A 23,821-nucleotide genomic window follows, 5' to 3' on the forward strand; every position below is an offset into this window, starting at 1 on the left:
GCACACGGTCTAAGGTTGGTGAGAGTGGAGGGACCTTGGGACAGTACCGCTCCCACACCAAACTCAGAGGCATCTACCTCCACCACAAAAGGACTGGACAGATCCGGTTGTACTAGGACAGGTGCAGACGAGAACGCCGCCTTTAGGGTATTGAAGGCCCTCAGAGCCTCAGAAGACCAGGTCCTCACATCTGCCCCCTTTCTGGTGAGGTCCGTTAGAGGTTTAGCCACCACGGAGAAGTCTTTAATGAATTTGCGATAGTAGTTGGCGAAGCCGAGGAAGCGTTGAAGGGCTTTCAACGACCCTGGCTGGGCCCACTCCGTGATGGCCTTCACCTTTTCAGGATCCATCTGGAAGTCGCATGGCGTGATGATATACCCCAAGAATGATATCTTTTGTACCCCGAAAACACATTTCTCGAGTTTAGCAAACAGCTTGTTATGTCTGAGTCGAGCTAGCACAGTCTGAACGTGAGTATGGTGACTCGGCAAGTCGGAGGAAAAAATCAAAATGTCGTCTAGATATACAACCACGAACACCCCCATGATATCCTGAAACACTGAGTTCATGTACCCCTGAAAAATGGCGGGGGCGTTACACAATCCAAAAGGCATAACTAGGTATTCAAAATGCCCGAGGGGCGTATTGAAGGCGGTTTTCCACTCATCCCCCTCCCGAATGCGGATGAGGTTGTATGCTCCCCTGAGATCAAGTTTAGAAAACCATCGGGCACCAGCGACCTGGTTGAGGAGGTCAGGAATGAGTGGAAGAGCATACTGGTTTCGGACTGTGATTTTATTTAGCTCTCTATAGTCAATACAGGGCCGGAGACCCCCATCCTTCTTCTCAACGAAGAAAAACCCGGCACCCACCGGGGATTCTGAGGGCCGGATGTGCCCCTTGGCCAGGCTGTCCTGGATGTAGTCCCTCATGGATTCTCTCTCTGGAACCGTAACGTTATAAATGCGGCCCTTAGGAAGTTTGGCCCCAGGAATCAAGTCTATTTTACAGTCCCATTCCCTATGAGGGGGCAGAGCTTCAGATAATTGTTTGGAGAACACGTCAGAAAACTCGGAGAGGTATTCTGGTAGGGGGCTCCCCTCGCAGGTGGAGATTCCCACCTTCACCGCACAAAGGTGGTTGGCACAGCGGGGACCCCACTTTACCAGTTCCAACGTGTCCCAATTTACTACCGGGTTGTGCTCCCGGAGCCAGGGGAGGCCTAGGACGACGTCCACAGACAAATCTCTCATCACTAGAAAGGTGCAGGTTTCCACGTGTAAGGCTCCTATAGTAAACCTTACTTCAGGGGTCACCAGATTAACCACCCCTGCTTGCAAAGGAGTGGAGTCCACTCCTGAAACCAGAATCGGAGTTTCTAAACGTAACAAAACCCCGGACAGTTGAGCAACGAAATTAAAGTTAACGAAATTAGCCGCAGCCCCCGAATCAACAAAGGCTTGCCCAGTACGGTGGAAAGCATGAAATTCTAGGGTGCAAGGCACTAACATTTTGGACAACACAGGGAGTACCTTGGCTCCTAGACAGTCCCCCCGATAACTGCCTAGGAGCGGGAGCTCTTCCTGCCGTGGCTTCTTAGCGCAGGTAGCAATGCGGTGACCCGGCTCCCCACAGTAGAAGCAGAGGTTCTTCTTCAGGCGGTGTTCCCGTCGTTGCTCGGGGTTCACGGCTCCCAGCTCCATGGCCTCGGTGGTGGGAGGGTAAAAGGTCGGGTCAGTCGAAGAAGTAGACGTGGGGAGTGGGGTGGTCCGAGCGGCGTGTCTGGCCCTCAAACGTCGGTCGGCTCGAATAGCCAGCGACATGGCTTGCTCCAGGGTTTTAGGCTCTGGGTGGGCCACAAGTAGGTCCTTGAGACCCTCAGACAGGCCGGTCAAAAATAAGTCTTTTAGGGCGGCATCGTTCCACCGGGATTCCGTACAATGTTGACGGAATTGGGAACAGTAGTCCTCCGCCATCTTACAACCCTGGCGCAGGGCCAGAAGTTTGGAGACTGCGTAGCCCGCCCGGTCGGGTTCGTCATAAATTTGACCCAGGGCGAAAAAAAAGGCGTCAAGGGATAGTCGGGCTGGAGAGCCAGCTGGTAGCGAGAAAGCCCAATTTTGGGGCTCTCCCCTCAGGCGGGTAATTACGATTCCCACTTTCTGGTATTCAGTACCAGAGGAGTGGGGGCGGAGATCAAAGTAGAGCTTGCAGCTCTCTCTAAATGCAAAAAACTGATCTCTCTCTCCGGAGAAGCAATCCGGAAGCGTGGCTCGAGGTTCTGACATCGTTCCTGGAGCGGACGAGGGCTGCATGGGACCTGCAGCTGCCACTTGTTCCCGTGGCTGCAAGCGGGCTGTTAGGTCCTGGGCAAGGGTCGTAAGGACCTGGACCTGGTTCGCTACAGCCGCCACGGCCTCCATCGAGGGGCTCAAAGTTGCCGGGCGGATGCAAGGGTCTGACCTTAGTTCGGCCAGTGTTACTGTCAGGACAGTGTCCGGGATATGGGGGTCCCTGAGATATCCCGCAACCCCTGTCCCTGCCTACTTGCCCCCCTGGGCTAACCCCCAGGGCGACAACTGGGCGACGGTCCCTACCCTCACTAGGGAAGCGGGACACGGGAGACAAACAGACACTGAGACAAGCAACGGTAGAATGGTCAGACAATCCGGGTAGGCAACAAGAGGGTACGCAGTACGGAGGGGTCAGGCAAAAACGTAGTCAAGTCCAAAAGCAGGTGTCAGAAAAGCCGAGGTCACAAGAGCAGTCAGGATAAACGCGGGTGCAGCTGGAGAACCAAACTAACACTGGCAAGGCCTGAGAGGAAAACACACCTATTTAAATGCTGTCAGCGCTCCCGCCCCAGAAGCTGATTGGGGCGGGGAGCCTGACAGCAGCAGGGCTAATCAGGGCGGTGCTGGGGGCACGCCCCCAGTCTCACTGCACAGACAGTTACCAGGGAAGCCAGCCTGGTAGTCAAGCGACTAGAAGCACCAGCTGCCTCCCTAGCAACCCGGCGGCGACCAGTCTTACAGCGGCCCGGGGAGATCACAAGAACCGGGGTACCTCTGCGCCGTGCTCCTGTACCCCGGGTGGCCGGACCGGTGGTGCGGGCACGGCGGCCCCGAGAGTTGCCGGTTCTGACAACGACATGCTGCAATTCTTTTTTCCGCAACATCGCATGAGTGAAAACATCGAAAATGTGAAGGAAAGCATTGAAAATCATTGGTTTCCTAATTCTGCGTTTTTACTCACTCTCGCCATCGCACGAAAATCACGTGACTTTATCGTGCCTGTAAAGCCACTCTTAAGTGAAAGAAGTTTGGAACAAACAGGACTCTTTCTAGAGGTGGCCGACCCACCAAACTAAGTAATCGGGTGACCAAGAACCCAATGGTCACTATGGCCAAGCTCCAAAGATTCTGTGTGCCGATGGGGAAGACCTCTAGAAGGCCAACCGTCGCTGCAGCCCCCACCAATCTGGGCTTGATGGCAGAGCGGCCAGAAAGGAAGCCTCTCCTAAGAGACACATGAAAGTCCTCCTGGAGTTTGCCAAAAAAACAGACAAAGGACCTCAGACTGTAGAAACAAGATTTTCTGGTCTGATGAAACCAAGATTTAACTTTTTGGCCTCAGTCCTAAGCATTTTATCTGGAGGAAACCAGTTACTGCTCATCCCCTGCCCAATGCCATCCCTACAGTGACGCAGGGTGTTGGCACTGGTCAGGGTTGATGGAAAACTGAATGGAGCCAAGTACAGAGATATTCTTAATGAGAACCTGATCCAGAACACAAGGGACCTCAGACCGGCCAGAAGGGTCACCTTCCAACAAGACAATGACCCTAAGCACACAGCCAGAACAACACAGGAGGGGCTGAGGGACAACTCTGTGAAAGTCCTTAGGTGGCTCAGCCAGGACCCTGACTTTGTACCCAATCGAACATCTCAGGAGAGACCTGAAAATAGCTGTCCACCGGCGGCCCCCATCAAACCAGACAGAGCTTCAGAGAAGAATGGCAGAAAATCCCTAAATCCAGATGTACCAACCTTGTGGCATCATACCCAAGAAGACAGCAGGCTGGAATCACTGCAAAGGTGCTCCAACTCAGTACTGAGTGCGGGGTGTGAATACTTATGGCAATGCAAAATGTAAGTTTTTATCATTTTTAGAAACTTTACAAAGATTTCTAACATTCTGTAATCACTTTGTCGTTATGGGGTACTGAGTGCAGAATGATGGGGGAAAACTTCACATTTTTAAAATTTGTACAAGGCCACAACATAAGAAAATGTAAAAAAAAGTGAAAGGCTCTGAAGACTTTCCAAGCGCAGTTTCGACCAGTTCCGTCATGTAAATCGCAGCCGTTGTATAATGTGAAGTTCTACTACTTTCTGATATACTAATAGATCAACTCATCACGGTCCTCTCAGATTGCTGCCAATGGGCTACAATCTGTCCTGGTCAGGTACTGATCACATGGGTGTGCGGCTTGTTAGCGCTACAGTTATCATATGGCCAGGACACATTTTTATCCACTGGCTGCAAGCAGAGATTTTGAAATCTGTGAGGAACTGGTTTAGGAATTCTGTTAGAAAGTTACACAACTGTTCATTGTTCAGCAACAAAGATGTATTTGTTAAAGTCATAAAACCCTGTTAGGCAGAAGTGTGACATTCGCTGGGCTGCTCCGAACTGTGTGTTTAAGGGCTCCTTCACATGGGCGTGTTTACGCTGCATATTAATTGCGCACTTAATACGCAGAGAATAGAAGTCATTGATTTTAATGGGTTCATTCACATCTGTGTATTTCTTATGAGATTTTTGTGTACGTAAAAAAAAAAATGCAGCGTGTCCTATATGGGTACTTATTACGCACCGAAATATGCCATAGAAGTGACTGGGCTATCACAAATACACAGTGAATATACAAGAAACCTGTGTATGTGCGCATCAACAATGGGTTCTTTTGCATATTTTTTGTCTCTCTAAATACACTACATATATACGCACACGCAAAAAACCCGCAGAAGGGCCGAAATACGCAGGGCTTAATACACTGCGTATTCGCGGACTGAAATCTTCTCATGCCTGCGTGACTGAGCCATAATACTGTACCAAGATGGATTGTGTTCCCACCTTGATGTAACGATGCCCCCTTGTCTGCAGGAAGCTGCTTCTTGTGCCTGGTGGACGTGGTCCCCGTGAAGAACGAGGATGGGGCCGTCATCATGTTTATCCTGAACTTTGAGGTGGTGATGGAGAAGGATCATCTGACCTCCCCAAACAAGAACTCCAATCACCGGGTCCAGTCACATTGGTTCCCCCCAGGTAGGTACCTAATGCTCAGTGCTTCCTGCACCCTGCATCACTGCATTCTGCACTGCTCACTCCTTACTGCATATCGCATAGCACCCACCCCAGGTGTCCTCTATATAACCTTCTCCTTGTGTCTTGCTTAGAACTTGCCTGTCCCTTATTCTGTAGATGGCTTCCCCTTGTGTCCTGTATATACCCTGCCCTCTATCCTACATTCACCTTCTAACCTCTCCCCTGTGTCCTGTATACAACCTCCTTGTGTCCTGTATACACCCTGCCCTCCATCCTACAGATCACCTGTCCTGCATCCACCTTTAACCCCTCCCTTGTGTCCTGCACATTACCTGCCTCTTGCTCTGAACCATATAACCTGCCCCTTGCGTCCTATATATTACCTGCTCCTTGCGTCCTATATATTACCTGCTCCTTGCGTCCTATATATTACCTGCTCCTTGTGTCCTATACATTACCTGCCCCATGCATCCTATATATTACCTGCCCCATGCATCCTATATATTACCTGCCCCATGCGTCCTATATATTACCTGCCCCTTGCGTCCTATATATTACCTGCCCTATGCGTCCTATATATATCCTGCCCCTTGCGTCCTATATATTACCTGCCCCTTGCGTCCTATATATTACCTGCCCCATGCGTCCTATATATTAACTGCCTCAAGCGTCCTATATATTACCTACTCCTTGCGTCCTATATATTACCTGCTCCTTGCGTCCTGTATATTACCTGCCTCCAGTCGGCACATCCTCTGTATCCCCTGTACAACCTCCCCCTTGCATCATGTATGTAACTTGCCCCTTGTTACTTATGTCCTATATATAACCCCCCCTCCTTACATCTTTCCTATCACTGGCACCTTGGGTCCTACACATTACCTCGCCCTCACTTTCTTGCAGGTAGAGGAAAGTCCTTCAGGCTGAAGTTTCCTGCATTACTGACGCTGACTGGCAGTAAGCAGTCCCTTCCCCAGGAGGACCCTGATGTCGTGGTGGTCGACTTCTCCAAGCACAGCACTGACTCTATGGCTCTAGAAGATGTGACCGTTGCCCCCGTGGATAATTGCGTGGGCTCTCGGCCAGAGGACCAGCAGGCATTGATTAGCAGCACGGAGCCCAAGAGGGAAGAAGATGGCAGCAAAGATCTTGCAGTGCAGGCTTCTCCCCGGGCAGACAAGGACCACCTCAACCTGGATATGTCCTTCTCTAACTGTAGCATGACCCGCAGCCGCTCCCGGGAAAGCTTCTACAGCATCCGCAGGGCCTCTTCTGTGGACGACATAGAAGCCATGAAGGTCGACTTGGACAAGAAGTTTCGAAAGCGTAATTCTAGCACAGGTAAGATCTCCAGGTGCATGATCTACATCCGGTCCAGCTTGTGGGGGGGGGGGGAATTCTGCACGTTTATTAGATGGAGAATGCCCAGTTGCTGCTCTTGCCCTGACACTACTGAAAAAATGTCTCCTTTATGACTTTCCTTGCCCCTTCTAATTGTGCCACCATGCAGGCAGAATGCACAAATATGGCTACCACAAATCTGAATCCTTAGGATAGGTCAATCATATCAGATCAGTGGGGGTCTGCTACTCAGGACCACTGCTGACCAGCGGATTAAAGTGGCTGCAGTCCTCAGGTGAGTACCGCCCTGACTCAATTGCATATCAGGCATAGCACTGTACATGTCATAGTGGATGTGCCTGGTATTGCAGTTCAGTCCCATTTAGTTGAATGAGACTGAGCTGCTCTCAGGCCATGTGACCGATGAACTTGATCTCACGGGTCTGAGAAGAGGCTGCAGAAATCTCTTCAATCATGTGATCAGCAGGGGTACCTAGTGGCAGACCCCCGACAACTTGATATTGATGATCTATCCTACCGCTTCCTGGTCAGGGGGTTCACAAATCCCACCTCCATGAAGCAATGGCTCTGATTGGTTCTCAAACGCTGCAACTCAGCCAATCACTGCAGCGTTCGATGAGCCAATCACAGCCATTGCATGGAATAACTGTGATTGGTTCATCAAGTGCTGCAGTGATTGGCTGAGCCATGGCGCTCGAGAACCAATCAGAGCCAGTGCTTCCTGGAGGCGGGGATTTTGAACCTTCAAACCAGGAAGCGCCGTCTGAAGACTACAAGCAAGTCTCCCAGAGCTGCAGAAGAGATGCGTGGCGGAGCCAACAGCGCCTGTTAGGTGATGTTTTTTGGGGAGGGGTTTATGCTGGTAGGCCTTATTTTCAGGGTAAGGCTTATATTTCAAGCCCCCCTGAAAATCCCAGCAAAAGACCGCTACAAAGTCACAATATGCAGCCACGAGAAAATGCAACTATATCGCACAGAACACAACTGCGCTATCGCTGCGATTTTCTCGTGGCGATATCGCTGTCGCCCGTGTGAAAGAGGCCTTAATGTGATGACCCCATGACAGTGACAGTCACAGTACCCATCATAACAGTGGTAGCCCGTGCTCCTATATCAGTGAAAGCGACCATGCCCTAGTAATGGTGGCCGGAAGAGTGGCCCCATAATAGTGACAGCCAAAGTGCTCCCATAACAATGAAAGCCACAATCTCCCCAAGCGATAACTGCCATAATGCCGCCATATGCAAACCAGACATATTGCCCCCATCATAATGACATACACAGTGCCTTCAACGTCCAAGTTCGGTCTGAGATTGAAACTGACACAACTTGGACCTATTAAAGTCAATGTCTATATTCCCATGTACGATTCTTCTTTTCACGGACCGACGGTCCGTGTAAACATATCGCAGCATGTCCCATTCTGGTGCAGTTCTCAGACCAATATTGCCCATTCGAGTCAGTAGCTGTGTAGGAAAAACCGAATGCACTCGGTTGGAAAGTACATACTCCTTTTTTCTTTAATGCCCCTGTTGACTTTAATGAGATTTTTACATGACATCAATTGGACCACCTTTTTTTCTGTAATGCGCGTTAAAAAACTTTGCACTTAGATGACACTCATGCATTTAAGAAATGCAAAAACTTAGCAAAAACTTATATAAAACACACATACTGACCAAAACTGCACTTGCCCGTGGGAATATAGCCTTCCATTGAGAGACACATTGCCCCCCAAACAGTGACTGCCCGAGTGCCAGCATAACGGTGACATCACAGAACCTCCATTACTGTTTGTTCACACATCGTTGATGTGCTGCGGCTGTTGGTGCAGATCTCAGCTGCGAGGTTGTAATCTGCACCGAAGTGGTGAGCAATGTGTGAACACGCCCTAACGCTGCAGCCACGGTGCCTGTGACAAGTAGTCGTTAAAAGAAAACTTTTCTTCTCCTCCTCCTCCTCCTGGACCCAGAAGGGAAAAAGTGATGTCAAAAAGATTTCCATCATTCCATTACTGGAAGCGGTGGTCTCTGCCATGTTGTCAGTTCCCGTCCTCCGGCGCCCTCTGCATCCTGGCCTCTAACGTCTAATAACCGAGAATTATAAATCCTCCTCGTTCAGTCTGGCATACAACCAGACAATTAATGGGTTAATGATCTGTGAGTCCTAAATGCCCGGAGATTAAGTCAGTTATGAGGACAGATTACGCCGATCAGAAACTCTGAGCGAGCCGGCAGACTAATCCCGTTACCCCATAATTAATTGGCTGCCTGATGTTTCTGGCTTGTTGTAATTAAGCCTCCGCCGGCACGGAGATGAGATAAGAACACCCCCCAAATTTACGGTCACAGTTATAGAGATCTGCAGTAATTCAGCAGCTGTGGCTGGGTGGCATGGGGCGTACATACTTGGTGCTGCTTGGCATCCTGATGTCCCCTGCAGCTGTCATGTAGGGCACTCACAACCTTGCTTCTAAGATGCCACCACCTAAGTCCAGATCACATAAAGACTTCTGCGGCACAATAAGGGTCTGTTCAGACCTCATTATGGCCTCCTTCCAGGGTTCCATCAGGGTTTCCATTTAAGATCCCAATAAGGGCACTCCTGGGCGGGACCTATATTGGCCATTAAAGGGATTGTGTCATTAGATTCATGCTGCCCGCATGATCAGCACGTGGAGTCCAGGAAGGTCTTTTCATACTCACCCGGTCCCCCATTCTTGCAGTGTCCCTCTGGCAAAGTCCACACGTTCACAGCAGTTTGACTCGTTTCAGAAGGCTGTGCATGCATTCTCATTCCTCTCTATGGAAGCGCGCATGCGCAGCCTTCTGAAGGGACTCAAGCTGGTGTGCATGCACTGGCATTGCCAGGGGACATGGTAGCAGGTGACTCTATGTCTCCAAAACTATTAACACCATAACTTATTTTATGATGCTTCTAGTTGATGACCGGTTCCCTTTAAAGGGGTCGTACCACAGTTGGCTTTTATCACCTATGGAATAGGTGATAAAAGTCTGATCGGTGGGGTCTGAGACCCCCACCGATCCTGAGAATGGTGGTTCCATGCTTCCCTCTCCTTCTCACTGCAGGCGCACTGCTACCCCCACACAATGAGGAGAAGATTAAATGGAGCAGGGGTCGTGCATGCGCAGCACTACTCCATTCATTTTCAGTGGGACTTCCAGAGATAGTCAAGCACTTGTACTCGGCTACTTCCATCGGTCCCTGTGAAATTAAAAGGTGCGGCGCTGCTCCATTCAATATGGTCCTCAGAGGAGGATAGGGGAACATGGGAGCACTGTTCTTGGGATCAGTGATGCTCTCAGTGGTGAGCTCACCCCACCAATTAGGCTTTTATCGTCTATCCTATTGCTAGGTGATAAAAGTCAATTTTGGTACAACCCCTTTATTAAAAACTGCTAAAGTCGAAATAGCATCATTCTTTCCAGCACGCAATGCCGAAAATGAACCGAAACCTGCCGAAATGAAGATTTATTGATCTCCGTTTCAGCATTTTGTATCAGTGGCCACGATGGGTCCCATCCAGGAGTGGTATTTTTAGGATGTCAAATGGGACCCCTAAACGAAAGCCATAACCAGGTCTGAACGGGCCTTTACTTGTGTACAGATTGGATTCCCAGGGTATGTAGTCTCTCTAAATGTTCAGTTTTCAGGTACCCGTTGCACCTTAGGTGGGCACAGCATTAGTTCACAGATTCTCATCCACCCATTATCGGGAACGTCTCCTCTGGTCTCATTCCAGACGGGTCCATGATTTCTTCTTCGGTTCCTTGTTACAGAAGGGCAGAGCACTTGTTTTCCAGTCCACATAATCATTTTTGAACCAAGAGTCGGTTTGGCTCTCACAAACTGTATTTACTAGTGTTGCATGGTCTGTGCGCAGCCTATACTAAGTCACTACCCCCCAGCGGGGTACAGTACAGCCCCCCTCTGCCACCCATAACTACAACCAACTTCATCTTGGACGATTGCCCTGGTCCATGCCGTGGCTCTCTGTTCTGTTGGGTCTAACCAGTCCTCCCCTCCACAGGTGCCGTGAACAGTGTGCGGGTGAACCTCTTGAACTCCACATCAGACTCGGACCTCATGAGGTACAGGACGATCAGTAAGATTCCGCAAATCACCCTCAACTTCGTGGACTTTAAGGGAGATGCATTTCTCACGTCGCCTTCAAGTGAAAAGGAGATCATTGCTCCCTCTAAGCTGAAGGACCGAACCTACAATGTGACAGAGAAGGTCACGCAGGTAAGTCGCTGACATGTCCTCTTATATAGGAGGTTCTTCTTCCCGACTGGTGTAAGACTTGGTTGCACGATGTTGAGTACAGATGTTTGATGGCTCTGTATCGGGTTATTGTGGTTTCCCGGTTAGTCAGCACTTTATATAGTCTAATGTCTGTCGCAGTTAGTGCTGAATAGTGATGACACGGTCCTGGGAGAGAGCTGGACGTATTATCTTCGATTGTTATGTCGCATCCATATAAACCTGTTACTGTATAACTATAGAACAAAGGCCCCAATCTTCTGTAGGAGACAAGGGGCCTGATCACCTGAACGAGACATGGTGCCCAATCAGTGAAGGAGAAAAGAGCCAAGTAGGAGAAATAGGGTCCCAATCGCCTGTGGGAGGAGTGGCGTCCCGACCACCTGGGGGAGTAGTGGGGCCCAACCACCTGTGGGAGGAGTGGGGCCCCGACCACCTGGGGGAGGAGTGCGGCCCCGACCACCTGTGGGAGGAGTGGGGCCCAACCACCTGTGGGAGAAGTGGGGCCCAACCACCTGTGGGAGGAGTGGGGCCCCGACCGCCTGGGGGAGGAGTGGGGCCCCGGCCACCTGGGGGAGGAGTGGGGCCCCGACCACCTGGGGGAGGAGTGGGGCCCCGACCACCTGGGGGAGGAGTGGGGCCCTGACCACCTGGGGGAGGAGTGGGGCCCCGACCACCTGGGGGAGGAGTGGGGCCCCGACCAGCTGGGGGGGAGGAGTGGGGCCCCGACCACCTAGGGGAGGAGTGGGGCCCCGACCACCTGTGGGAGGCGTGGGGTCCCGATCACCTGTTGGAGAAGTGGGCCCCGACCACCTGTGGGAGAAGTGGGCCCCGACCACCTGTGGGAGGAGTGGGGCCCCGACCACCTGGGGGAGGAGTGGGGCCCCGACCAGCTGGGGGGGAGGAGTGGGGCCCCGACCACCTAGGGGAGGAGTGGGGCCCCGACCACCTGTGGGAGGCGTGGGGTCCCGACCACCTGTGGGAGAAGTGGGGCCCTGACCACCTGTGGGGGAGTATTGTCACGACCACCTGTGGGAGGAGTGGGGTCCCGACCACCTGTGGGAGGAGTGGGGCCCCGACCACCTGGGGGGGAGGAGTGGGGCCCCGACCACCTAGGGGAGGAGTGGGGCCCCGACCACCTAGGGGAGGAGTGGGGCCCCGACCACCTAGGGGAGGAGTGGGGCCCCGACCACCTGTGGGAGGCGTGGGGTCCCGACCACCTGTGGGGGAGTATTGTCCCGACCACTTGTGGAAGAAGTGGGCCCCGACCACCTGTGGGAGGAGTGGGGCCCCGACCACCTGGGGGAGGAGTGGGGCCCCGACCACCTAGGGGAGGAGTGGGGCCCCGACCACCTGTGGGAGGCGTGGGGTCCCGACCACCTGTGGGAGAAGTGGGGCCCTGACCACCTGTGGGGGTGTATTGTCCCGACCACCTGTGGGAGGAGTGGGGTCCCGACCACCTGTGGGAGGAGTGGGGCCCTGACCACCTGTGGAAGGAGTGGGGTCCCGACCACCTGTGGGAGGAGTGGGGCCCCGACCACCTGTGGGAGGAGTGGGGCCCCGACCACCTGTGGGAGGAGTGGGCCCCGACCACCTGTGGGAGGAGTATGGTCCCGACCACCTGTGGGAGGAGTGGGGGCCCAACCATCTGTGGGAGGAGTGGAACCCCAACCACCTGTGGGAGGAGTGGGTCCCCGACCACCCCTGGGAGGAGAGGGGCCCGGACCACCTGTGGGAGGAGTGGGGCCCCGACCACCTGTGGGAGGAGTGGGGCCCTGACCACCTGTGGGAGGAGTGGGCCCCGACCACCTGTGGGAGGAGTATGGTCCCGACCACCTGTGGGAGGAGTGGGGGCCCAACCATCTGTGGGAGGAGTGGGACCCCAACCACCTGTGGGAGGAGTGGGACCCCGACCACCTGTGGGAGGAGTGGGACCCCGACCACCCCTGGGAGGAGTGGGACCCCAACCACCTGTGGGAGGAGTGGGACCCCGACCACCCCTGGGAGGAGAGGGGCCCGGACCGCCTGTGGGAGGAGTGGGGTCCCGACCACCTGTAGGAGGAGTGGGGCCCCGACCACCTGTGGGAGGAGTGGGGCCCCGACCACCTGTGGGAGGAGTGGGCCCCGACCACCTGTGGGAGGAGTATGGTCCCGACCACCTGTGGGAGGAGTGGGGGCCCAACCATCTGTGGAAGGAGTGGTACCCCAACCACCTGTGGGAGGAGTGGGACCCCGACCACCCCTGGGAGGAGTGGGACCCCAACCACCCGTGGGAGGAGTGGGACCCCGACCACCCCTGGGAGGAGAGGGGCCTGGACTGCCTGTGGGAGGAGTGGGGCCCTGACCACCTGTGGGGGAGTATGGTCCCGAATGCCTGTGGGGGGAGTGGGGCCCCGACCACCTGTGGGAGGAGTGGAGTCCCGACCACCTGTAAGAGGAGTGGGCCTGATGAGCTGTAGATGAAAGAGACTTGTAATCTTTGGAACAGTCCTTTTTCGTTGGTGTTGCATCTGCCCTGAAGAGTCCATGTACCATCCTTATGAGATGTAGCACCAATCGTCTTGTTTTGGGGCCCCATCTCCACGGGCCCCATAGCAGCGAAAGCCTGTACGTCATGGTCTTCGACATGTTCAGGAACATCTCGCCGTCTAAGAAACTGCTGGAGGTGAGATTTGCTTTTGCAGAACTAAGACACAAAAAGCCAACCTCAGCCAGTAAATCACATTTCTCAGTAAAATATTGGATTTTGCCTTGTGAGCCCCTCGCCCCCCCGCACTCCCCCGCACCCAGCCTGCAGGTATTTGTCTTACTTTATAGTGATTTGATTCGCCGCAGATTCCGGCGCTCTCTTCTGAGATGAGTCCAATGTTCTTTTCAAGGCTCTCCCAATAAAGATGAATATTGAGGGAGTGGAGGCTGATCTGTGAGATGGAGCGCCGAGCGCCGCGCCGCTGATCCCAAGGATTTATAACTAATGGGAAGTCGCCATTAAATCAATGAAGTGAATACACAGCGTGGCGGAGGGCTCAGCGCAACGCAGCCGTATTCATCATTCCATTATACTTGTGGGCTTCAATTCATCAACATGCTCAAGATCTCTGCTTACTGTCAGTAAACGGAAATGTTCTTATTTATATTGTGGGCCTAGAAACTTGTCCTGTCCACAGAGCTATGTTTGTTACAGTGTATCAGTGCCGGCAACCTTCTGTGAGCTAAACAGCAGCACAAAGCTCTTAACAACACAGATGCAAAAGGACAGTCACCCCACAGCCGTCCGCTGGGTGGGTCTCTTCCCAGCAGTCCCCTGGGTGGGTCTCTTCCTAGCAGTCCCCTGGGTAGTTCTCCTCCCAGGCGCCCCCTCGGTGGGTTGCCTCCCAGCCGTCCCATGGGTGGGTCGCTCCCAGCATTCCCCCCTGGGTAGGGATCCTCACAACCATCCCCTGGGTGGGTCGCTCCCAGCAGTCCCCTGGGTAGGTCTCCTCCCAGCCGCCCTCTCGGTGGGTCGCCTCCCAGCCGTCCCCTGGGTAGGTCGCTCCCAGCCATCCCCTTGGTGGGTTGCCTCCCAGCTGTCTCCTGGGTGGATCACTCCCAGCAGTCCCCCCTGGGTAGGTCTCCCAGCCATCCCCTCGGTGGGCCGCCTCCCAGCCATCCCCTCGGTGGGTTGCTCCCAGCCGTCCCCTCGGTGGGTTGCCTCCCAGCCGTCCCCTGGGTGGGTCGCTCCCAGCAGTCCCCCCTGGGTAGGTCTCCTCCCAGCTGTCCCCTCGGTGGGTTGCCTCCCAGCCGTCCCCTGGATGTGTCGCTCCCAGCAGTCCCCCCTGGGTAGGTCTCCTCCCAGCTGTCCCCTCGGTGGGTCACCTCCTAGCCGTCCCCTGGGTAGGTCTTGCCAAGGTCACGCCGCTCTAAATGCCATAGGTCGTCTTGAAATCAAATGAAAACCTGATGCTGCCCGTGGTATTCTTATGTGCTTATTGTGTAGCAATGCGGGCACTGTTTGGTGGTAATATATGGGCATTGTATGAAATATATTGTAGGCACTATGTGCCAGTTTTATGTGGGCACTATATGGTGGTATTATATGAGCACTCTATGGAGTATATTGGAGCCCTTGTATGATGGTATTAAATGGGCAGTGTATGGATTATATTGAGGACCCTGTATGTTGGTGTTATATGGGCATCCTACGGAATATATTGGCGGCTTGGTCTGGCGTTATTATGTGGACATTGTTTGGAATATATTGGAGGTACTTTTAGGGTAGGAGTAGGAAATAAACTTGGAGATGAAGTTGCCGTAGAAGCTTCTGATAATAGATAAGTAATATGCGGTTATTTGGAAATGTCAGACAACCTGACTCTAACTAAGAGTATGCTTAACTCCAATGTGAGTGGGGCCTGGTAACAATCTGTTGTAAATCACAATGATCAGAAACACACTTCACCTGTAGAAGACGTGGTAGTACCAGCGAGCGTTTCAGCCCAGCAATGGCGGTCGCCTGCACACTGTCCGAAAGTAACGTAAGTGTTGTCCAACAACTTGTCTACAACAGGTAGATGGATGTGTTCCTCTGCAGTTGACTCGAACTTACATATGTTAACTGTCAGGACATGTTTTAGCTCACTACCCGTCTGCACATGTCGGCCTATTCCTGAGGGCCTACCTCACTTACATACCTCCAGCATGTTCAGTACCGTAATGTAGGTGATGTGTATTTGGGTGTCTGCTGGTGCTACCCCAATTCTCAGAGTTGCAGGATGATGTGAATCCTTTGCAGCAGTCTCTAGCTGTAGTCTCTGTGTTATGGAGCTGCGCTTGTCAAACATCGTCTGTCTCCTTCCTTGCATGCCTTTTGAACAGGCACAGATTCTACAGGACGCGTCTCACACAGCTCCCCAAGCCAACTTCTCACTGCTTTAGCAGCTCTCTCTCTCCCGGTAGCGCAGTCTCTTAAGGCTCAGTACTCCTGGAATTGCTCTCCAGCTTGCAGCTCTCCTTTAACACAAGCCCTCTAGATGTCCCACATGACCTCTGCAGCCAATGGGAAATCATACACAACAATCCATAGAAAATTACATGAACTGCAGTAATGTATGACGGCCAGTAGAGGTCGCCCTTATACCATCCACATTACATAACTATAAGAACCATAACAGAACTCATTACAGCACAAACTCGAACCTCGGCTCCCTTCTTACAGCACAGTATAGTGGTATTATATGGCATTCTATGAAATAAATTGTGGGCTCTGTATGCTGCTGTTAGATGGGCATAGTGTGGACTATATTGGAGGCATGGTATAGTGGTATTATATGGGCATAGTGTGGAATATATTGGAAGCATGGTATAGTGGTATTATATGAGCATAGTGTGGAATATATTGGAGGCATGGTATGGTGGTATTATATGGGCATAGTATGGAACATATTGGAAGCATGGTCTAGTGGTATTATATAGGCATAGTATGAAATATATTGGAGGCATGGTGTGGAGGTATTATATGGGCATTTTATGGAATATATTGGGCCTGTATGGTGGTATTATATGGGCATAGGATAGAACATATTGGAGGCATGGTGTGGTGGTATTATATGGGCATTGCATGGAAGTTATTGAAGGCATAATGTAGCAGTATTTTATGGGCATTGTATAGAACATATTAGGCCTGTATGGTGGTATTATATGGGCATAGCATGGAACATATCAGAGGCATGCTGTGGTGGTATTATATGGGCCTAGTATGGAATATATTGAAGGTATGGTGTGTTGGTATTATATGGGCATTGTATAGAATATATTGGGTCTGTATGGTGGTATCATATGGACATAGCATCGAATATATTGGAGGCATGGCGTAGTGCTATTATATGGGCATTGTATGAAATATATTAGATCTGTATGGTAGTATTATATGGGCATAGCACAGAACATATCAGAAGCATGGTCTGGTGATATTATATGGGCATTGTATGGAATATATTGGGCCTGTATGGTAGTATTATAAGGGCGCAGCATGGAATATATTGGAGGCATAGTGTTGGTCTTTTATATGGGCATTGTATGGAAAGAATTGGGACTGTATGGTCATATTATATGGGAATAGCATGGAATATTAGAGATGAGCGAGCACCAAAATGCTCGGGTGCTCGTTACTTGAGACGAACTTTTCGCGATGCTCGAGGGTTCGTTTCGAATAACGAACCCCATTGAAGTCAATGGGCGACCCGAGCATTTTTGTATATCGCCGATGCTCGCTAAGGTTTTCGTTTGTGAAAATCTGGGCAATTCAAGAAAGTGATGGGAACGACACAGCAACGGATAGGGCAGGCGAGGGGCTACATGTTGGGCTGCATCTCAAGTTCACAGGTCCCACTATTAAGCCACAATAGCGGCAAGAGTGGCCCCCCCCAACAACTTTTACTTCTGAAAAGCCCTCATTAGCAATGCATACCTTAGCTAAGCACCACACTACCTCCAACAAAGCACAATCACTGCCTGCATGACACTCCGCTGCCACTTCTCCTGGGTTATATGCTGCCCAACCCCCCCCCCCCCCCTGCACGACCCAGTGTCCACAGCGCACACCAAATTGTCCCTGCGCAGCCTTCAGCTGCCCTCATGCCACGCCACACTCATGTCTATTTATAAGTGTGTCTGCCAGAGGAACCGCAGGCACACACTGCAGAGGGTTGGCACGGCAAGGCAGCGACCCTCTTTAAAAGGGGTGGGGCGATAGTCCACAATGCTGTACAGAAGCAATGAGAAATCCAATCCTGTGCCACCTCCATCTGGAGCTGCACACGTGGGCATAGCAATGGGGAACCTATGTGCCACACACTATTCATTCTGTCAAGGTGTCTGCATGCCCCTGTCAGACCGCGGTTTTTTATAAATAGTCACAGGCAGGTACAACTCCGCAATGGGAATTCCGTGTGCACCCACAGCATGGGTGGCTCCCTGGAACCCACCGGCTGTACATAAATGTATCCCATTGCAGTGCCCTGGACAGCAGAGCTAACGTCAGATTAAATGCAGGTGGGCTTCAGCCCATACTGCATGCCCCAACCGGACCAGGGTTTTTAATTCATAGACACAGGCAGGTACAACTACCTATTGTGAAGTCCCTGTGGACCGACAGCATGGGTGGGTGCCAGGAAGCCACCGGCGGTACATAAATATATCCCATTGCATTGCCCATCACAGCTGAGGTAATGTCGTGCTTAATGCAGGTGGGCTTCGGCCCACACTGCATGCCCCAGTCAGACTGGGGTTCTTTAGAAGTGGACACATGTAGTTACAACTCCCTGTGGACCCACAGCATGGGTGGCTCTCTGGAACCCACCGGCGGTACATAAATATATCCCATTGCAGTGCCCAGCACAGCTGATGTAACGTCAGCTGTAATGCAGGTGGGCTAAAAATTAATTTGATTACACTGTAGGCAAGGGCCCCCAAAAATTGGTGTACCAACAGTACTAATGTACCTCAGAAAAATTGCCCATGCCCAACCAAGAGGGCAGGTGAAACCCATTAATCGCTTTGGTTAATGTGGCTTAATTGGTAACTAGGCCAGGAGGCAGCCCAGTTAAAATAAAAATTGGTTGAGGTGAAAGTTTCAACGCTTTAATGAGCATTGAAATGTCTAAAAATTGTTTATAAAAATTATATGACTGAGCCTTGTGGGCCTAAGAAAAATTGCCCGTTCGGCGTGATTATGTGAGGTTTCAGGAGGAGGAGCAGGAGGAGGAGGAGGAATATTATACACAGATTGATGAAGCAAAAAGGTCCCCGTTTTTGATGGGGATAGAGAACGATGCTTCCATCCGCGGGTGCAGCCTACGTATTGCTTAGGTATCACTGCTGTCCGCTGGTGGAGAAGAGAAGTCTGGGGAAATCCAGGCTTTGTTCATCTTGATGAGTGTTAGCCTGTCGGCACTGTCGGTTGACAGGCGGGCACGCTTATCTGTGATGATTCCCCCAGCCGCACTAAACACCCTCTCTGACAAGACACTAGCCGCAGGACAAGCAAGCACCTGCAGGGCATACAGCGCGAGTTCAGGCCACGTGTCCAGCTTCGACACCCAGTAGTTGTAGGGGGCAGAGGCGTCACGGAGGACGGTCGTGCGATCGACTACGTACTCCCTCACCATCGTTTTACAGTGCTCCCGCCGACTGGGGAGCGGTGACACAGTCTTGCTGGGGAGCCATAAAGCTGTCAAGGGCCTTAGAGAGTGTTGCCCTGCCTGTGCTATACATGCTGCCTGATCTCCGCGCCTCCCCTGCTACCTGGCCCTCGGAACTGCGCCTTCGTCCACTAGCGCTGTCGTATGGGAATTTTACCATCAGTTTGTTCGCCAGGGTCCTGTGGTATAGCAACACTCTCGAACCCCTTTCCTCTTCGGGTATGAGAGTGGAAAGGTTCTCCTTATACCGTGGGTCAAGCAGTGTGTACACCCAGTAATCCGTAGTGGCCAGAATGCGTTTAACGCGAGGGTCACGAGAAAGGCATCCTAACATGAAGTCAGCCATGTGTGCCAGGGTACCTGTACGCAACACATGGCTGTCCTCACTAGGAAGATCACTTTCAGGATCCTCCTCCTCCTCAGGCCATGCACGCTGAAAGGATGACAGGCAAGCAGCATGTGTACCCTCAGCAGTGGGCCAAGCTGTCTCTTCCCCCTCCTCCTCATCTTCCTCCTCCTCCTCCTCCTCACCGCGCTGAGATATAGACAGGAGGGTGCTCTGACTATCCAGCGACATACTGTCTTCCCCCGCCTCTGTTTCCGAGCGCAAAGCATCTGCCTTTATGCTTTGCAGGGAACTTCTCAAGAGGCATAGCAGAGGAATGGTGACGCTAATGATTGCAGCATCGCCGCTCACCACCTGGGTACACTCCTCAAACTTTCCAAGGACCTGGCAGATGTCTGCCAACCAGGCCCACTCTTCTGAAAAGAATTGAGGAGGCTGACTCCCACTGCGCCGCCCATGTTGGAGTTGGTATTCCACTATAGCTCTACGCTGCTCATAGAGCCTGGCCAACATGTAGAGCGTAGAGTTCCACCGTGTGGGCACGTCGCACAGCAGTCGGTGCACTGGCAGATTAAACCGATGTTGCAGGGTGCGCAGGGTGGCAGCGTCCGTGTGGGACTTGCGGAAATGTGCGCAGAGCCGGCGCACCTTTCCGAGCAGGTCTGACAAGCGTGGGTAGCTTTTCAGAAAGCGCTGAACCACCAAATTAAAGATGTGGGCCAGGCATGGCATGTGCGTGAGGCTGCCGAGCTGCAGAGTCGCCACCAGGTTACGGCCGTTGTCACACACGACCATGCCCGGTTGGAGGCTCAGTGGCGCAAGCCAGCGGTCGGTCTGCTCTTTCAGACCCTGCAGCAGTTCGTGGGCCGTGTGCCTCTTATCTCCTAAGCTGAGTAGTTTCAGCACAGCCTGCTGACGCTTGCCCACCGCTGTGCTGCCACGCCGCGCGACACCGACTGCTGGCGACGTGCTGCTGCTGACACATCTTGATTGCGAGACAGAGGTTGCGTTGGAGGAGGAGGAGGAGGGTGCTTTAGTGGAGGAAGCATACACCGCCGCAGATACCACCACCCAGCTAGGGCCCGCAATTCTGGGGGTGGGTAGGACGTGAGCGGTCCCAGGCTCTGACTCTGTCCCAGCCTCCACTAAATTCACCCAATGTGCCGTCAGGGAGATATAGTGGCCCTGCCCGCCTGTGCTTGTCCACGTGTCCGTTGTTAAGTGGACCTTGGCAGTAACCGCGTTGGTGAGGGCGCGTACAATGTTGCGGGAGACGTGGTCGTGCAGGGCTGGGACGGCACATCGGGAAAAGTAGTGGCGACTGGGAACTGAGTAGCGCGGGGCCGCCGCCGCCATCATACTTTTGAAGGACTCCGTTTCCACAACCCTATACGGCAGCATCGCCAGGCTGATAAATTTGGCTACGTGCACGTTTAACGCTTGAGCGTGTGGGTGCGTGGCGGCGTACTTGCGCTTGCGCTCAAACACTTGCGCTAGCGACGGCTGGACGCTGCGCTGACAGACATTGCTGGATGGGGCCGAGGACAGCGGAGGTGAGGGTGTGGGTGCAGGCCAGGAGACGGTAGTGCCTGTGTCCTCAGAGCGGGGTTGGATCTCAGTGGCAGGTTGGGGCACAGGGGGAGAGGCAGCGGTGCAAACCGGAGGCGGTGAACGGCCTTCGTCCCACCTTGTGGGGTGCTTGGCCATCATATGTCTGCGCATGCTGGTGGTGGTGAGGCTGGTGGTGGTGGCTCCCCGGCTGATCTTGGCGCGACAAAGGTTGCACACCACTGTTCGTCAGTCGTCTGCACTCTCAGTGAAAAACTGCCAGACCTTTGAGCACCTCGGCCTCTGCAGGGTGGCATGGCGCGAGGGGGCACTTTGGGAAACAGTTGGTGGATTATTCGGTCTGGCCCTGCCTCTACCCCTGGACACCGCACTGCCTCTTGCAACCTGCCCTGCTGCTGCCCTTGCCTCCCCCTCTGAAGACCTGTCCTCAGTAGGCGTAGCAAACCAGGTGGGGTCAGTCACCTCATTGTCCTGCTGCTCTTCCTCTGAATCCTCTGTGCACTCCTCCCTCGGACTTACTGCCCTTACTACTACCTCACTGATAGACAACTGTGTCTCATCGTCATCGGCCTCCTCACCCACTGAAAGGTCTTGAGACAGTTGCCGGAAGTCCCCAGCTTCATCCCCTGGACCCCGGGAACTTTCCAATGGTTGGGCATCAGTCACGATAAACTCCTCTGGTGGGAGAGGAACCACTGCTGCCCAATCTGAGCAGGGGCCCGAGAACAGTTCCTGGGAGTCTGCCCGCTCCTCAGAATGTGTCATTTTCATGGAGTGAGGAGGCTGGGAGGAAGGAGGAGCAGCAGCCAGAGGATTCTGAGTTGCAGCAGTGGACGGCGCAGAACTGTGGGTGGACGATAGATTGCTGGAAGCACTTTCTGCCATCCACGACAGGACCTGCTCACACTGCTCATTTTCTAATAAAGGTCTACCGCGTGGACCCATTAAATGTGCGATGAATGTGGGGACGCCAGAAACGTGCCTCTCTCCTAATCCCGCAGCAGTCGGCTGCAATACACCTGGATCAGGAGCTCGGCCTGTGCCCACACCCGGACTTGGGCCTCCGCGTCCTCGGCCGCGTCCACATCCTCTAGGCCTACCCCTACCCCTCAGCATGCTGTATTACCAGTAATGCAGAAACAGAACGCTGTAATTAAATGTGCTGCTTATTGGCCTGTGGTTGGAGGCTGACTTCGCTTACGGAACGCCAGGAAATAATTTGGCGCAAGCCTGCTGTAACACTTAGCTGGCTGCGTATGATTTTGTAGAACTACTACATCCAGCACACACAGACCCAGAACACTGAGCACAGTGACAGGCAGGCCAAATAGATTTTTTGCCCAAATTTTTTTAGCAAAGGCCCACTGCCTATATTCAATCAATAATATTAATATGTCTTCTGTCCCTGCCTACGCACTTCTGTCCCTGGAGTATTACTGCAGGGCGCAATGCTCTGCACGGCCGATATACCAAAAAAAAAAAATGTGCAACACTGCAAAAAGCAGCCTCCACAGTACTGCACACGGTTAGATGTGGCCCTAAGAAGGACCGTTGGGGTTCTTGAAGCCTAAAATACTCCTAACGCTCTCCCTGCCTAAGCACTTCTGTCCCTGGAGTATTACTGCAGGGCGCAATGCTCTGCACGGCCGATATACCAAAAAAAAAAAATGTGCAACACTGCAAAAAGCAGCCTCCACAGTACTGCACACGGTTAGATGTGGCCCTAAGAAGGACCGTTGGGGTTCTTGAAGCCTACAATAACTCCTAACACTCTCCCTATAGCAGCTCCAACACGATAGCACTTTCCCTCAGCTATGTCAGAACGCATCTGTGGCGAGCCGCGGGAGGGGCCGATTTTTATACTCGGGTGACACATGATCTCGCCAGCCACTCAGTGCAGGGGGGTGGTATAGGGCTTGAACGTCGCAGGGGGAAGTTGTAATGCCTTCCCTGTCTTTCAATTAGCCAGAAAAGCGCGCTAACGTCTCAGAGATGAAAGTGAAAGTAACCCGAACATCGCGTGGTACTCATTACGAGTAACGAGCATCCCGAACACGCTAATACTCGAACGAGTATCAAGCTCGGACGAGTACGTTCGCTCATCTCTATGGAATATATTGGAGGCATTGCGTGGCGGTATTATATTCGCATTGTATGGTATATATTTGGCCAGTATGGTGGTGTTATATAGGCATAGCATGGAATATATTGGGCCTATATGGTGGTATTACATGGGCATAGCATGGAACATATTGGAGGCATAGTGTGGTGGTATTATATGAGCATTGTATGGAATATATTGGGTCTGTATGGTGGTATTATATTGGCATAGCATGGAATATATTGGCATGGTGTAGTGGTATTATATGGGCATAGCATAGAACATATTGGAGGCATGGTGTGGTGGTATTATATGGGTATTGTATGGAATATATTGGGCCTGTATGGTGGTATTATACAGGCATAGCATGTAACATATTGCAGGCATGGTGTGTGGTATTATATGGGCATAGCATGGAATATATTGGCATGGTGTAGTGGTATTATATGGGCATAGCATAGAACATATTGGAGGCATGGTGTGGTGGTATTATATGGGTATTGTATGGAATATATTGGGCCTGTATGGTGGTATCATATGGGCATAGCATGGAATATATTGGGCCTCTATGGTGGTATTATATGGGCATAGCATGGAATATATTGGAGGCATGGTGTGGTTGTATTATATGGGTATTGTATGGAATATATTG

General features: G+C 52.3%; 1 protein-coding gene across 1 annotated transcript in view; it reads left to right on the plus strand.

Moving 5' to 3' along the window:
* The window catches only part of KCNH2 (potassium voltage-gated channel subfamily H member 2), a 252,154-nt gene that overhangs the window by 116,037 nt on the left and 112,296 nt on the right, over positions 1-23,821 (plus strand). The window contains exons 3-5 of the mRNA XM_066585363.1: positions 5,169-5,330; positions 6,234-6,671; positions 10,744-10,958. Coding sequence (XP_066441460.1) covers positions 5,169-5,330; positions 6,234-6,671; positions 10,744-10,958 — 815 coding nt within the window. The remainder of the gene's footprint in view (positions 1-5,168; positions 5,331-6,233; positions 6,672-10,743; positions 10,959-23,821) is intronic.

The sequence above is a fragment of the Eleutherodactylus coqui genome, chromosome 12, assembly GCF_035609145.1.
Source record: "Eleutherodactylus coqui strain aEleCoq1 chromosome 12, aEleCoq1.hap1, whole genome shotgun sequence".
NCBI lineage: Eukaryota > Metazoa > Chordata > Amphibia > Anura > Eleutherodactylidae > Eleutherodactylus > Eleutherodactylus coqui.